The sequence below is a fragment of the Diospyros lotus genome, chromosome 6 (genome assembly GCF_014633365.1).
Source record: "Diospyros lotus cultivar Yz01 chromosome 6, ASM1463336v1, whole genome shotgun sequence".
Classification (NCBI taxonomy): Eukaryota; Viridiplantae; Streptophyta; class Magnoliopsida; order Ericales; family Ebenaceae; genus Diospyros; species Diospyros lotus.
The window spans coordinates 8,643,900-8,660,792 of record NC_068343.1 but is presented as its reverse complement, the minus strand read 5'-3'; the positions used below and the strand labels follow the sequence as shown (position 1 = coordinate 8,660,792).

Here is a 16,893-nt window from a genome sequence, read left to right as displayed (position 1 = left end):
ATTATGAAGATGTACAATCCACATATACGTTTACAAAAACGAAAATCAACATAAAAAACACAATTAGTCCATGTCAAATAAATCAAAATTTTTATAGCAACACATCAAAAGGGCGGATAAGGGTTCGTGCAAAATTTAAGCGAGACTCCCAACTTAGACCCACCAGATAACAATTTATGAAACCTTGACCATCAGTAATTTTTTTGCGTAACAATTTATGCTTTTTCCTCTACTTTTTGGGTGACAAGACACTTAATCTACTTTCAAAACGAAAAAATATATAACGCCTTCTCTTCAATGATAAAAATATGTAAATCAAATGCATACATGAGGTGAAATAGAGCGCAACCTAAATAATAGCTCATACGATCTTAAATGCTTATCAAACCTATTCAAAACAGAGACAACTAATGAAAGGCAAAGTAATGCATTAACAATAAATCAACAATCCAAAGAGTTGGTCAGCTAAGAAAGTTTGGACTGTCTGCAATCCCTACAACCCTAAGAATTCCTTCTGATCTGGGAATTGGGGGACAAAAATGATGCACGCATCACCCCATCGTTCTGTCATGCCTTTGAGTTAGGTGCCATGTTAAAGGGACAGCAAAAGGAAGGTTGCTAAAAGGGCAGCCAAAAGAAAGCTATATAAACCAGAAATTAAAAACAAAATAATACATGAATATTTTCACAGATAGCATCAAAATAAATCATGGATAGGCAAAAGTTTATCTAACTTCAAACTCTATAGTCGACGAGTACATAGCTAGAGATGGCAGAAAAGACAGGTTATATGAGAATATTAACTGGTGCAGTAAATACGATAATAATCTAGTCTAATAGCCAGGTCAGACAACGAGGCAACCAAATGGTAATCCAGCTCCAATCAGTATATCAGACTCCAACCTCGTCCTGTCCTTGATACTTCCAACAGTTTACTCTCATGGCATCCAAACACACATCAACATCAAGAGGCTTTGCCATCACCATTATCAGGTGCAGGGTCTAACCCAGGTTTCTTAGTTGGGTTGGAATCTGCTGTACCTGAATTCATGAACACTCGCTTGACTCCTCTTCCCACCACACCAAGATGTGTTACTCCAGCAGCCTCATTTGTATGAGCAGTGGAAACAGTAGGAGATTCCAGATCTCTGCTACTGCTAGCAACACCCAGCTGCGAAGAGCTGATAACTGAAGGAGCATTCTTCTCAATGCTTCTTGCCTTGGCAGACAGCATACCCAGGATATCCGAAAGAATTGATGTTGGGTTAGATGCAAGCTGCTGGAGATCTTCAAGCTGCAAACAGAAAACAAATTAGTACAGCACATTGAGACATTCGGGCTATAATATTTATTAGGAACCTCTGATACACTTGCCTTCTTCTCAAGCTCAAGAGATAGGCCAGTCAGTATTTCAATGTCTGCCTCTTTATCCATGTCAGAACCATTAGACTGGGATCCATTTGAAGACATTTGGACTGCATGGTCGGACACTGAAACAGCTGATGCTCCTGTTGATCCTGTCGAGATCCTTACTTCAGTTGTCAGCCTCTGCACCCTAGACTTGCAAATTGATATAGCCTTTTGACAGTATGGAATGGCTTCCTCAGCTTTTGACCCCATCTCCAAGCACAGGCATATCCTAAAATTTCTGAACCCTTCTGTCAAGGAAGTGCCTAAAAAATGATAAAACCACATAAAATGGTGAACCAATAAATAGAAATGTAAGAACCTGTCAGAACCACTTATGTCATCTTAAAATATAGTTACAATTCACTGAAGGATACAGTTCAGCTATATGTCGACTGTCTGGCTCAACCAGGCGTTCCAAAATGGCTAGTGCTTTCAGGTAATCACTAAGAGAAGTATCAATATCCTCTGCATGAAGCACAACAAAGCATATCTCATTCAGACAAGAGCATTAGGGAAAGAGCAGCATAAGCCATAGAGAATTCATTCAGAAAAAATACCAAGTCAGGGTTCTCAAAAAAATAAATAATGACCTCTTTCCAGAGCAACTTCAGCCAAAGCGGACAAAATGTCCACTTTCTCCATTGTATCACCGGACTGTTTTTCAACGATTGCCCTCGCAACATCCAACATTTTCCATGCCAAATCCAGATCAGATTCATCCTCATCTGCTTCAGCTAGGTCCTCAGCATCACTTTCCTCAGTGTCTTCCTCCTGATCCTTCCCATCGGTAACTATCTCACAATAAACAGAAGGCCAGGCTAAATTAGGAATGGGCCACATAGAATCGTGAATCCTATTAAGACACATTATTCAATCAGTGCTCTATATAAGTATCATAAGAGTCTCTGGTTGACTGGTGCTGGATTCCAGCAATAGTGGAGAGGAATTCATTAACAGACCCAATGAGTACAATATCAAAAACAGACTTAGCTATGCTGTACGGTTTATATAAAGGATGCCACCAGTGCATGAGGCTCCCCACTTTGCAAGGTCAAGAGGGGGTCATTTTTGTAAACAGCCTTACCTTTGCTTTGCAAAGAAACTATTATCACAACTGAAACCTGTCACCTTCCAGTCACAAATGAGCAACCTTACCATTGGCGCTAAGGGTTGCCCTTGAGTCAACAGATTTATATAACTGGGCCAAATTAATGTAAATTAGCTTTCATAGGTACTATGTTCTTCTAGTCCACATGGAGGGGGGGAAAAGAGATCAAGCAAGAAACTCAGTGATCTAATCATCCTGCCTTTTCTACAATAAAAGATGGATAAATCCCTGCCTAAGTTAAACAAGCAGAGTTGTAAGATATAGTATCAATTAAAATAGATCAGGTGGAATAAATAAAACAAATTATCAATATACAGTTATTATTTTTCCACGTCAAAAATAAGTGGTTCATAACTCCCAGTTAATGGTACAAAAAAAATAAAAAAATTAAAGTTGAACAGGAGAGTGCAAATGTCCATCAACAACAGGAGAAGGTATGGAAAAAGAACACTGGCCAAAAAACATAAACATGATCACAAAAGGAAAAGAAAGAAAGTGCAAATGGGCAATATCTCAAAGCATTTGAAAATCAAGTCAGTAGTGGGCCTGAATTGTCATTTATAAACATGACCGGTAATAAAACATAAAAATGTTGTAAAAGAGTCACTAACCATAATCAGTGGCTCCTTCTTGAGGATTTGAACTCCCTTCTTGTTCAGCATTACTAGAAACAGAAGTTGCAAGTGATTCTTCATTTACTGCTTCCTTGAAAGGTCCATCTTTATTGGAGACTTGTTGGGGCTCATTCTCCTTCTTTGGCACAGTGCCAAGTGGATCAGCCTCGTCCTGAGCTTTGTACAGCAGCACACAACCATACTTATAATATGCATTAACACATTCAGGAGCAAGTTCCCCATAGTGAGCAGCCCTGGTTGGGGTAATGGCTAAAAATCAGTCACAATAGGACAAGATGGTAAAAATAATTATCTTCAAGATAGTGGAAGATCAGAAAGAAAAGGAAAAATATCTATAATGGTAAAGGAACTGGGTACAAAAATAGTGACACAAACAACTAAAAAATACACGATACACCTTGCCACACTGGATCAAAAATTGTTCCTGCGTCTCTACATACTGTATATCACATAATTGGAATATATAAAAAGACTAGCAAATTGGCATGCCAGCTGAGCACTGATTCACAACCACATGCTTCTAGGGACTGTGTTTAGGTTGGTGTTGGGTTTTTGCATGGAGAATTATTTCTAGAAGATGAAGAATAGAACCTGTTAGAATGAAGATGAAGTGCGACTGGAATTTTTCTAAGTTAGATTAGTTAACTTAGATGTTATATTATGAGGGATATTTTAGTCCTTGTATAGGCAAAATAGTTAGTCTTGTAATTACCGCCCCTATGGTTTATAAATAGGAGGTGAGGGGACTGAAAGTCGGACATAACAATCATTCTAATTGTTTTCTCTAAATGCAAGTGAGATTGCCGAGAGAGAGAGAGAGAGAGAAAGGATTAGAGGGAAAGTTTGTCTTTGTATTCTCTTGTGTGAGGGCAGTGAACCTGTGTGAGAGAAAAAAGAGAGTTCTTGTAATCTTGTTCAAGCGGTTTCTAGTGGAATTGGCTCTCGAGATCAAGGTTGGATGTAGGATTGCATATTGCAATCCGAACCAGGATAAATCAGCGCCTACGGTTTGGTTTGATTGCTCTTTTACTTTAGTTTCTTTTCTGTTTTTCATTTCCAGTTTTATATAATCTGTTGTGGGTCGATTTCCGGGTGAGGAGTGGAGAGAGATTGGCAAACTAAAGTATTGAATTGAGTTTCTAAGAGCTCCTAATCCTAACAGTTGGGATGAAGTTGAGATGCATTAAAGATGATTAAGCATCAGTACTTCAAGAATTAGATAATAAGTTATCAGCCCTTTTTCAGGGTAATTTGCAACTTTGCAAAACACACACTTCGCTCAAACATTAATATTGTGAAATCAGCCAAAAGATATTCAATCAACATGCAAATAACGGGGGCACTTTATTTTTTGTTCTTTTCTTGAAGAATTCAAAACAAAATTAAAGAAGAAGAAGATATACTGCAACTAGAATGCATATTACTTGGATGAGTTCCACAATCGACAGAAGAAGAAGAAGAAGAAGAAGAAGAAGAAGAAGAAGAAGATATACTGCAACTAGAATGCATATTACTTGGATGAGTTCCACAATCGACATGTTGAACATTGAGCATTAGTCTCTCAAGTGGTGAATTGATATATTCACCTGCATGCATCTTATTCAAGCTTGGAGAACAAAAGAATATGCGTCCGTCACCACTATAATCAATTTTAAAACATTTAATAAGTAAAATGAATACACGGTTCCAGAAGACGAGAGAAGAAACTATCAGGTAGCACCATCTCTGACTCCAATCATAGGCTAACATCTCAACACGGGTGCAGACTAATCTGCTGCCGCAGCCACTGGCAGTTAGCTGAAGCGCTAAAACCCTAAGCCTGCTTAGTCCCGACAAAAACTTCGCTAAAATTAATTTATTGTTAGGGTTTTAACTTCCAGAGCTTAAAATAAGCCAAGGCTGACTAGCGACAGCGAAGGGCCATCAAACCCTCAACTTTTCAAACATCGAAACGAGATGAAAATGATATAGACAAGAATTAAGCAAACCTGATTTCTAGGGCACGGCTGTAACATTCGGCGGCTTCGGCGTAATCGCGCTCCCTACTGGCCTTGGATCCTCTCTCCATCAGTTCCTCCGCAAACTCCAGCGACTTCTCGCGGTCTCCATCTGTCGTAATAGCAGAAGTCTCAAGGCCGTTGTTATTGTTGTTGTCGTTACGAGAAGAGTCGGAGTGGGTGCCTCCCACGACATTCGATTCAATCGTTGCTTCAACAGAAGACTGCCGTTGCTCCTCAACATTTGGTTGCGTGGCTTCTGAACTGGGAGCATCTTCCGCCATTGATGCCTTCAATTGGAACCGATTTGAAATACCCTCGATAAAATGGTTTCTTTCCTCTTCAGGACTTCTTCTTCACTTCAAAAACCCCTCCCCCTCCTCGCGGCGGAAAAAAATTAAAAATAAAAAAAAAAATTGAAGAAATTAAAACGAAATTAGGGATGTCAATGGGCAATGGGCATCTTAAATCGCGTCGTATGGAGTATCAAAAATAAGTCACCAAGGTAGTCAGTATGGTTAGCGTCGCGGAGATAAAGACTCATTCATTAATTACATTTTTAATTTATTTATTCAAAATTATTATTATTATTATTATTAAATTAATATATTTTTTCTTATAAATAAAAATTTCTTTAAAAAAATAACTAAAAACGTTTACAACTTTAAACTAAGAAATTCTTCAAGCCCCAATTAAAGATCACACTAAGAGACCTAATATAAATAATAAAATATATAAAAAAAAATTATATCAAAAGAAATATATAACTATCAAAAAAAAAAATTATCGACGTCACCTCTTAAATATATTAAAAAAAATTTACTTCTATTAATTATGTTAACTTTGTAGTAGTTATGTTAAATAAGTAATTTAATGATTGCATGTGTGAATAATTGAATTAAATTGGCACGTCAAAATTATATATATTAATACCTCAAATTTTTAGAACATAAAGATAAAGTTACATTTTAAAATTTTCTTATTGAACCATTTTTTTAGTTTAGTGTGTTAATATTACCCACGGCCACGGGTCTATGCCCATATTACTCCAATTATGGTCAATTTGAATTTGTGCTTATGTTGGAGGAAAATTCAATGTGTAAAAACTAAAAACTAAGTTTAGAAAATAGGGGTGGGATATTATTACTCCCTGACTCAAATCGGAACCCATACTTATATTATTAACATTTCAGGTTATATTTCAACTTATAGATAAGTTATAAATGATCAAAATATATTTAAAATATTTGCTTGACCTACAAATTTTAATTTTTACAATATTAAATTTCGTTAGATGTTTTAATCTTAATTATAAATATATTTATTTAGATGTTACTATTTATCTTGTTTTAATATTATTTTGGTTATAATAAATATATTTGTGTAATCGTTGAAGATGGATTTAAGGTGAACTTATGGTTCACTGAATGTAGTTTGAACAAGTGATTTAGAGAATGAAATTTGTATAGGTCTCAGAATCTCATAAATATGAGTTTGAGTTTGAGTATGAGATAAAAGATGACACTTTTTTTCACCCCAACTCACCCATTGTTATTTTAAATTAAAATCACTAAAATTAATATCAATTTGAAATGCATTAATATTGCAATCTCTCTCAAGTTTTATCTCTTATGGTGCGTTTGGGAGGGGAAATGGTGTTGGTGTGAACTTGGGTGGGAGAAAGAAGTTGTTTGGTTTGAAAGAAAGGAGACAGGAAGTAGAGCTTGGATTAGACAGAAATGAACACATTCTATTTATTTTCATTTCTAAACATGAGAGAATGAATTGAATTGAATAGAATGGAAATATAATTTTGTTCTGTCCATGATATTCATTTTAATAATTTTTTTAAAATTCAAATATTTGTCTTTAATATCATTTCATTTGATCCAATTTATTTATTGTTTAATTATTTTCCAAAATATTAAAAAATATATATTTTAGATTTCATTTCACTTATTTTAATTTAATTTTATATTTATTTCATATCACGACTAAATCCCTTCCAAATAAAGCATTATTGGAAAAAGGTTCAAATCAACCATCCAACTATTTCAATTAGGTCAACTGAGCTCAAAATTAATTTTTTTGGTTAAATAAACACATATTTTTTATTTATAAACCAAATAAACTCAAATTTTGCTCGACTCTCATGCATGACTTACGCCCGCTAAATACAATGCATAAGGAGGAGGAAAGATTAAGCCCTAAGTGAAAGGTTTATTTGGCCGCATAGGAGTTAAGCAAAAATTGGATCCTCTTGATCATCTGTGAATTCCATTATCTGCTTCTCCAACTCCATCATTTGTTGCTACTTCGAACTCTTAATGCTCTCATATAATTCCCTAAACCTCATAGTCACCCTGGCCAATTCCTTGTACATATTCTCTTTGGAAAAATCCATGTCATCCACCCTACTATGCTTTCTCACAACATTCTTTTGTGTTGTTTTTTGTTTCTCAAAGAGGCCCAAGGCTATGACGAAATATTCGGATTTATCTTCATAGGTTTCGGCCCGGGATTGAAGTACTGTCCAAAAAATACCACCCATTGGCAGCCCATTAAAAGTCGGGCCATAAGCCCTTAATTAGGCCTTTTGGAGGAGAAATGGGCTGAGCCCATTTGCTCAAGGCCTAAGGAAGCCCAAGCCGAGCCCAAGCCCAAGCCAAATGGTCCTTTGCAACCGTGCCCTAGTACCACCATATAAAAGGCATCTTTTCTGTCTTCTTTGTCCTCATTTGGCGGCCTCTCTCTCTCTCTCTTCTTCTCTTTGCTCTCCCGATCCTTTCCTTCGATGGCTGAGATCCGTAAGCTGGTCCTTTCCTTCTTCGGTCAGATCTCATCTTCTTGGAGTGATCTTCCTTTCCTTTGGGAAGCCAATGGTCGGTCGGTGAGTAGCCTCTATTTACTTGGCGCGACAGATCCGTTTGAGGTAAGTTCTCGGATACTGTTCTTCGTCTCATATCTCTGTGATCGTTCTTGTTCCTTGGTGGATCTTGTGGTGAACGTTACCTGTGTGATTTTTGGGAGAAGATTGGTGTACTGGCCGAGAGGGTTTAGGGTTCCGATTTGGGGGTCTTGTGTGGCTTGTCCCTTGTGAGCTTCCGTGAGGCTTGGTGTCCCTATTTTGGTGTTACCTGGGTGGTATAATCTGGACTGACCCAGATCTGAGCCTTGACAAGTTATTTACAGGGAGTTTCTCTTGTTCTATCATGTTCTTGGCTGATTTGTTCGATAACTATTTGGTTTGATTATATATTGCTCTAACCTCTTTTTCTGTTTTGAACATTTATCTTCCGCAACAAATGGTATCAGAGCCTTGTGTGGCTCCTGGGTTGTGCAAAATCAAACCCTAATCGAAAAAAAGCCCTCTGGTTTCTTCGATCAATTTTTTCACGGTAAGTGGTTCTAGGGTTTACTTGAAACTCGAATCGGTTAACTCATATTGCTTTGTGCAGTGAATGATTCGGGGTAAACCAACCCCAGATCCGTGATCATCAGTCCGAGTAGCTTCGCCCTGACCGGCGCGTGCCAGTCTACACTCCGACTGGTAACGGCGCGTGTAGTGATAGACTTTGGCGCGTGAAGGTTGGCAGGCTCGAGAGATCCGACCCTATTTCATTCTAGATCTCTCTCTTGAGATCTAGCTCGGTAAAGTTTGTATCAGCTTTAGTTATTTGTTCTGCTGTTACTGTTCTCAATTTTTTTTTTTTTTGCCGATACGTTCCTAGTGCATTCTGAAAATTTACTGTGTGTGATATCAGTTATTCTTGGCTGTGTGCAAATCTATAATACTGATTACCTTGTAAATCAATCTTCACTACTCTGTTTAGTCCTGATCAGTTCTGCTTTATTAACCTCTTGAGAATTTGCTGCCTGAATTAATTTTAAAACTGTGTGTTTGTATTAAATTTAATTAGGCTGCATATTCTGTGTGAAATTCATATACTTAGTGAGTATGACTACACACTTTGAACTAGGGGTTTTCAATGGGAAGGGGGACTTTTCTATTTGGCAACAAAAAATGAAGGGGATTTTAGTACAACAAAAGGTATCTAAGGCCATAGATGGTAAATACCCTGAAGGTACTAAAGAAGAACAAATACTAGAAGCTGATGAATTGGCATACACTTCAATAATCTTACACCTCTCTGATTCAGTGTTAAGAAAGGTAGGAAAACTTAACACAACTAAAGAGCTATGGAAAAAATTGGAAAAATTATATGTAAAGAAGTCTACACCAAATAAACTCTATTTGTTAGAAAAATTTTTCAGTTTTAAGATTGACCCCTCTAAGGATCTAGATGACAACTTAGATGTCTTCAACAAATTAGTTCAAGATATCACTAATTGTGGTGAAACAGTATCTGAAGAATATAAGGTTGTGATCTTATTAAATGCAATTCCAGATATCTATAAAGAGGAAAAAAATGCCATTAAGTATGGTAGGGATACCTTAACACCTGAAATTGTTATAGATTCTTTAAGAAGTAAAGAAATGGAACTTAAACATGAGAAAAGGCATGGTGAGGTCCATATGATGAGAGGTAGGTCCCAATTTAAAAATCAAGAGGGAGGTAGTAAGAAAAAGGGTAGAAGTAGGTCCAAATCCAAAAACCGAGGAAAGGGGAAAAAGTGCTATGGGTGTGGTAAGATTGGACACTTTATTAAATATTGCTATGCAGAGAAAAATAAAAATAAAGAAAAGGGTAAGGATCAAGAAGAAGCTAATGTAGTAACCTCATATGATCCGAGTGAAGTCTACATGCTCTTAGATTCTGATTCCACTGAAATTAATGTTGCTGCAAAATCATACATGCATGAATGGATCTTAGATTCAGGAGCATCATTTCATGTTACATCACAAAAACATTGGTTTGAAAACTTACATGAATCTGAAGGTGGGCATGCCATAGTATGCAGTAACTTAGCATATAAAATCGTTGGGGTAGGAAACATCTCTGTTAAGTTAGACAATGGCTATGTCTTAAATTTAAAAGATGTTAGATATATACCTGAAATGGCTAGAAATTTAATTTCAGTTGGAGAATTAGAAAAGAGTGGTCTTACTGGAAAAAATGAAAATAGGGTGTTAAAAATGTTTAAAGGATCAATGGTAGTATGTAAAGGGGTAAGGAGAAATGGGATCTATGTATTAAATGCTGAGGTAATTAATAATCTAGGATCTCATATAGCATCAATAAATCCTGATGTCACTATCAAGTGGCACAACAGGTTAGCACATGTAAGTGTTAAAGGGCTTAAGTTGCTAAGTGATAAAGGTGTTTTTGGTAAGGACTTTGTGTCTGATATCCCTTTCTGTGATCATTGTGTCCTAGGAAAACATCATAGGCTATCTTTCTCCTCAAATGTTCATAGAGCCTCTAGAGCCTTAGAATACATTCATTCAGACCTTTGGGGGCCAGCATCAAAACCCACATCAGGTGGTAATAGGTATTTTTTGTCTATGATTGATGATTACTCTAGGCGAGTTTGGGTTCTTCTCTTAAAAGATAAATCAGAAACTTTTAAAAGTTTTAAAAACTGGAAAACTCAAATAGAGAATCAAACTGACAAAAAAATAAAATACCTTAGGACTGATAATGGCTTAGAATTTTGCAATTCTGATTTTGATAACCTATGCAAGGAGTATGGAATTACTAGGCATAGAACAGTTCCCTACACTCCTCAACAGAATGGAGTAGCTGAGAGGATGAATAGGACCCTCTTAGATAAGGTTAGGTGTATGATGATTAGTTCTAATATACCTAAGTCATTATGGGGAGAAGCAGTTATGACTGCATGTTACCTAGTTAATCTTACTCCTTCAGCTACATTAAATGGTGATACCCCTTATGAAAAATGGCATGGAAAATGTGCCAACTACTCAATTCTTAGAACCTTTGGTTGTGCAGCCTTCACTCATCAAAATGAGAGAAAATTAGAGCCAAGAGCTAAGAAATGTGTTTTCTTAGGATATCCTGAGGGAGTCAAAGGGTATAGGCTATGGGATAGAAACCAAAAGGGAATAAGAATTATTATTAGTAAAGATGTCACATTTAATGAATCAGAAATGCCCTGTACAAAGCCTTGTGGTGACAAAATTAATGAGGACAAGAGTCCTCAAGAAGAGTTGAAAAACTCAAGCACCCAAGCCCCTACTAATTCAGATCAGGTGGAGAACACTTCTTCCACCTCTAGTGAAGTAGAAAGTCAAAATCAGCCTGAAGTAAATGAGGAGAGTGAAACAGTAGAAGATTTTCAAAACGACCAGCCATCAGTTTCTGATTACCAACTAGCTAGGGATAGGGAAAGAAGGTCTCATAGGTTACCTCAAAGATTAGCCTCAGATTTTGAATTAGCCTATGCAAGCTATCAAGACCTAGCAGAAAATGAGCCTAACACATATGAGGAAGCCATAAGAAGTAAATACTCAAAAGAATGGACAGAAGCAATGAAAGAGGAGATGAGTTCCCTTAACAAGAACCAAACTTGGGAATTAGTCCCTAAACCTAAGAATAAGTCCATTGTAGGTTGCAAGTGGATTTATAGGGTTAAGGAGGGTACAACTGATAGAGAACCAATAAGGTTTAAGGCTAGATTAGTAGCCAAGGGATTTACACAAAAGGAAGGGGTAGATTATAATGAGATTTTTTCACCAGTTGTTAAGTACACTACCATTCGTGTCATGCTTGCATTAGTTGCATATTTTGATTGGGAACTTGAACAACTAGATGTAAAGACTGCCTTCTTGCACGGTGATTTAGAAGAAAAAATCTTTATGTATCAACCAAAAGGTTTTGAAGACAAAAGAAAGCCTGATTTTGTGTGTTTCTTAAAAAAATCCTTATATGGTTTAAAACAGTCCTCAAGACAATGGTACAAACGTTTTGACTCCTTTGTTAAAACAATTGGTTTTAAAAGAAGTGAGTTTGATCATTGCTTGTATTTTCAGCACAAAAATAATGATGACTGTGTGTTTCTTTTACTTTATGTTGATGATATGCTTCTTATTGGTCCTGATATCAAAAAGATAAATAGCATAAAATCTGCATTAGGTGGAGAATTTGACATGAAAGACCTAGGAATGGCTAAGAGAATCCTAGGTATGGAAATTGAAAGAGACAGGTCAAATTCTATATTATTTTTGCATCAAACAGCATATGTGTTAAAAATTTTAAAAAGATTTGGTATGCATGATAGTAAATCAGTATCATTGCCTTTAGGAAACCATTTCATATTATCTAAAGATAAATCTCCTGATAATGAGGAAGAAAAGGAATATATGAATAGAATCCCTTACTCAAATGCTATAGGTTCTGTCATGTATCTCATGGTATGTACTAGGCCAGACCTAGCCTATGCAGTTAGTACTCTCAGCAGATTTATGACAAACCCAGGTCCCTATCATTGGGAAGCAGTGAAATGGTTATTAAGGTATTTAAGAGGCACCTATAATGTAGGATTAATATATAAGCATAAGTCTAATAATGTGATATTAAAAGGGTTTACTGATTCAGACTATGCTGGTGATAGAGATAATAGGAAGTCCACATCATCCTATGTATTTACTTTGTGTGAATCATGCATTAGTTGGAAGTCTCAACTTCAACATATTGTTGCCCTCTCTACCACCGAGTCTGAATACATTGCTGCTACAGAGGCCATTAAGGAAGCTCTGTGGTTTAAGGGATTGCTAAATGAACTATGTGTTCTTAATGAAAATGTGACTGTTTTCTCTGATAGCCAATCTGCAATTCATTTATGTAAAAATCCTGTTTTTCACGAACGCACCAAACATATAGATGTGAGACTGCATTTTATTCGTGATATCGTATCTCAAAACATAGTTAGATTGGAAAAAGTGCTTTCTGAATATAATCCTGCTGACATGGGAACTAAAATTCTGCCTATGGCTAAATTTAAAAGCTGCCTAGATTTACTTAACATTGGCAAAATTACTTGATAGTTGCTTATGCATCATCTGCATTATGTTGCATCTTGCTGTTCATGTTTCTGTTTGTGTTTGCTGGCCTCTTTGGGAATCAGGTGGAGATTTGTTGTTTTTTGTTTCCCAAAGAGGCCCAAGGCTATGACGAAATATTCGGGTTTATCTTCATAGGTTTCGGCCCGGGATTGAAGTACTGTCCAAAAAATACCACCCATTGGCAGCCCATTAAAAGTCGGGCCATAAGCCCTTAATTAGGCCTTTTGGAGGAGAAATGGGCTGAGCCCATTTGCTCAAGGCCTAAGGAAGCCCAAGCCGAGCCCAAGCCCAAGCCAAATGGCCCTTTGCAACCGTGCCCTAGTACCACCATATAAAAGGCATCTTTTCTGCCTTCTTTGTCCTCATTCGGCGGCCTCTCTCTCTCTCTCTTCTTCTCTTTGCTCTCCCGATCCTTTCCTTCGATGGCTGAGATCCGTAAGCTGGTCCTTTCCTTCTTCGGTCAGATCTCATCTTCTTGGAGTGATCTTCCTTTCCTTTGGGAAGCCAATGGTCGGTCGGTGAGTAGCCTCTATTTACTTGGCGCGACAGATCCGTTTGAGGTAAGTTCTCGGATACTGTTCTTCGTCTCATATCTCTGTGATCGTTCTTGTTCCTTGGTGGATCTTGTGGTGAACGTTACCTGTGTGGTTTTTGGGAGAAGATTGGTGTACTGGCCGAGAGGGTTTAGGGTTCCGATTTGGGGGTCTTGTGTGGCTTGTCCCTTGTGAGCTTCCGTGAGGCTTGGTGTCCCTATTTTGGTGTTATCTGGGTGGTATAATCTGGACTGACCCAGATCTGAGCCTTGACAAGTTATTTACAGGGAGTTTCTCTTGTTCTATCATGTTCTTGGCTGATTTGTTCGATAACTATTTGGTTTGATTATATATTGCTCTAACCTCTTTTTCTGTTTTGAACATTTATCTTCCGCAACATTTTGCCACCATCGAATGAGCTCCCATTGTAGTCACTTGAGTTCATCCTCGAAGAACCACTAGAGTAAACCATGACCTAACAACTAGGGTTTAATTCCGACCTTAATTTGATAATGAAAATAACAGTAGTGAAAGGTTTTTGAAACAAGAGATAGCATATGTCAATTTTTTTGTTTGGCGAGGTGATGGCAAATTTAACGAGAAGATTGAGGTGGAAGTAAAAGGGCCACTTGGAAGGGAATAATTTTCAACTTCTCGAGTTTATACTTATTTTTGAGCATGTCGATGCAATTCTTGCATTGGATGTCAGTCTAGTAGGGCTCGAGGCCATTGTCGCAAACATTGACTACGTCGATGACCTCTTTCAAGTCTTTAATTTTGATAGAAGTTGCCACAATTGAGCTATAGATAATGATCATCTCAAACATCAATCAACATCTAGGTGGCATTCTCACTCCAATAATTATTCTTGTTGTCGCTTACTCTATTATGAGGATGCGAAGCATACGGATGAAGGTGTTATCATGAACTAATCAATATCTCTGCGACAATTATTAAGGTGGTGAAGGTAACACTAGAATCGAAGTTGAGAGAGAGGGGAGAAGAGGAAGGAGATCAGTTGGATGGGAAGAAAGAAACGCAGACCTAGAAAAAAGGAAAGGGTGAAGAGAAAAAAGATGGCCGCACATTTCCTCATCAAAGGGAGGCCAAATGGCAAGTTTTGCGTGCTCATGATTTTGACAAATAAAGTTTATTAGAGAGTTAATAATGCATGCAAATCAATCATGAGAGTCAGACAAAAATAAAGTTTATTTGACATGTAAATAAAAGGTTTGGGCTTATTCAGATAAAATTTTAATTTTGACCACAATTGACCAAATAATTGGATATCGATTGGAACCTTTTTCCAAACATTACTTATTGCCGTAGGCAAGGGTTAGTTTGTAATTTCGTCACTTTACAACCAGACCACCCGTATAAAAGCATAAAACATTATCCGAGAAGATGAGCTAAGAACAGCTGGGCCAATGGCTTCCACAAGTTTGCACGTCCTGGCGCTCCGTCGACTGCACTACGCGCCTCCAATCTCCTCCACGGCGCACCCTCCTAAACCTGCGCAACCTTCGAGCACAACCGCGCTTCCCGGCCGGAGGCAGTGGTTGCTCTTGCTGACGGCGACGACGACGCTGAAGGCGGCGGAGCTGCCGTCGAGGGCGGAGGACATTCCGCTGTTTGGACTCCGGAAGAAGCTGAAGCAGGCGGAGGAGGAAGCCGAGGAGGTGATCAAGGAAGGCATCGAGACGGCGGAGAAGGAGATCCAAGCTGCGGAGAGGGGAATCGAGACGGCGGAGAAGGAAATCGAAACGGCGGTGAGCTTCGGGAGCTTGGCGCAGGCGGTGGCGGTGGCGGCTGCGGAGGCTATCGGACTTGTGATCGCTACTTTGGTTGTGAACAGCATTTTAGGACCCGAAGGTCAGAAATCATGAAGGAATGTAAAAGTAACTGTGGAAGATGATGAATAGAATATCCGCTTTTGATTGAAGAATAAGTTGTAATGGAATGTATGTAAGTCGACAAGTGGGAATTTCGTTTCAATTTTTGATACCATTTCTTCTGCTTGTCAATCGATAACAAATTTCAGGTTCCAACTTCTGCAATATCTTGTCATAAGATGCTCATCTTATCTAACAGACAGGGATTTGAATTTCAAGTTGTTATTTGTGTTGGATTCATTTAAAGAACCCTAAAACTGATATTCTCTTTCTAAATTTATATATAATAATGGATAATAAAATTGAACTCTTTGCAAAAAGAAAAAGAAAAAGAAAATTAATTTGGTGGCATCCCATCTATCTTAACTGACAGCCACAAACATCTAGAAATAAAATCAAGGTTTATAGATGCTAGTGGCGTGGGCAATCCTAGCGGTATTGTGCAATTGTTAAGAGCAGTTGTTTGTCACCAGTTTAAAAGTCTGGAAAATTTTTCTAGAATGTGTTTAATAGTCACGGAATTATTATATTATCTATGTATGTTAAAATAACATTTACCCAATATAAGCAACATCAGAAAGGGGGTCACGCCCCCTCCCCCACCCCTTTACATGTCTGCATTGGATTCGAGACTGCATTGGATTCGAGATGAACAGAAGAACATTTTTGTCAATAATCAATACTATAACTTTACTAAAATTTTATATGATAAAAATTTGAAAGAATCCAAATATGGATTCAATTAAAAAATTTAGACTTGTTTTTGTTTTATTTTTTTCAAAATTTGGGTTCAGCAAAGGAATTTGAGGAGGAACTCAAATTTGGATGGAATCCAGATTTCCTCATCATTTTTTTTCTTCATCTGTTATTGACCCAGCTAGGTCTAAAATTTTTACAAACCCAAACCTGAGTGTGCCATCCAGAAGAAAGAAGAGGAAATTACCACCAACATATTTGCTTATCTTGGTTGGCAATAAGAAAAGGAAATCCAGCCTTTTCTTCATCATTTGATTATTATTGGGTCAATTGCCCTAAGCAGATTTGATGATTTTGGCAGTCTTGTGCATAAGTGGATAATTGGAAGAGGTGATCTGTTACGTGCCATCACCTAAGGAAATTTAGCACATTTATTTTACTCCTTTGATTCTTTTAAATTCAGTTACTCATGGGCCATGTCTTTTCTGTTGTGGCCATATTTTGAGGCCACGTTTGTGTTTTCGGTTGTGACCTTGTTGGGAGGCCACGTTTCCCATCTTTCAGCTTCAGTTATGCATTTTCTTAGGAAGTAGACGCTTGTTTCAGTTATTAAAAAAATTTATAAAAAGGGGAAG

At 37.5% G+C, this 16,893-nt stretch overlaps 2 protein-coding genes across 3 annotated transcripts; one reads left to right on the top strand and one right to left on the bottom strand.

Annotated features, from left to right (window-relative positions):
* Positions 1-615: 615 nt before the first annotated feature.
* LOC127804986 (uncharacterized) lies at positions 616-5,573 on the bottom strand. 2 transcript variants are annotated; one of them, XM_052342129.1, is made up of 6 exons: positions 5,142-5,573; positions 3,130-3,386; positions 2,001-2,201; positions 1,768-1,875; positions 1,375-1,673; positions 616-1,294 (listed from the first exon to the last, which is right to left on the bottom strand). In XM_052342129.1, the coding sequence occupies exons 1-6, from the start codon at positions 5,432-5,434 to the stop codon at positions 965-967; spliced, it is 1,488 nt and encodes a 495-aa protein (XP_052198089.1). In that variant the 5' UTR covers positions 5,435-5,573; the 3' UTR covers positions 616-964. The 2 variants fall into 2 exon arrangements, with proteins under 2 accessions (XP_052198089.1, XP_052198090.1); XM_052342130.1 differs by having other exon boundaries at positions 1,375-1,648; positions 1,785-1,875; positions 5,142-5,571.
* Positions 5,574-15,064: 9,491 nt separating this feature from the next.
* Positions 15,065-15,677, top strand: LOC127803285 (uncharacterized). Its single transcript, XM_052339398.1, has one exon. The coding sequence runs from the start codon at positions 15,098-15,100 to the stop codon at positions 15,554-15,556; it is 459 nt and encodes a 152-aa protein (XP_052195358.1). The 5' UTR covers positions 15,065-15,097; the 3' UTR covers positions 15,557-15,677.
* Positions 15,678-16,893: the final 1,216 nt, after the last annotated feature.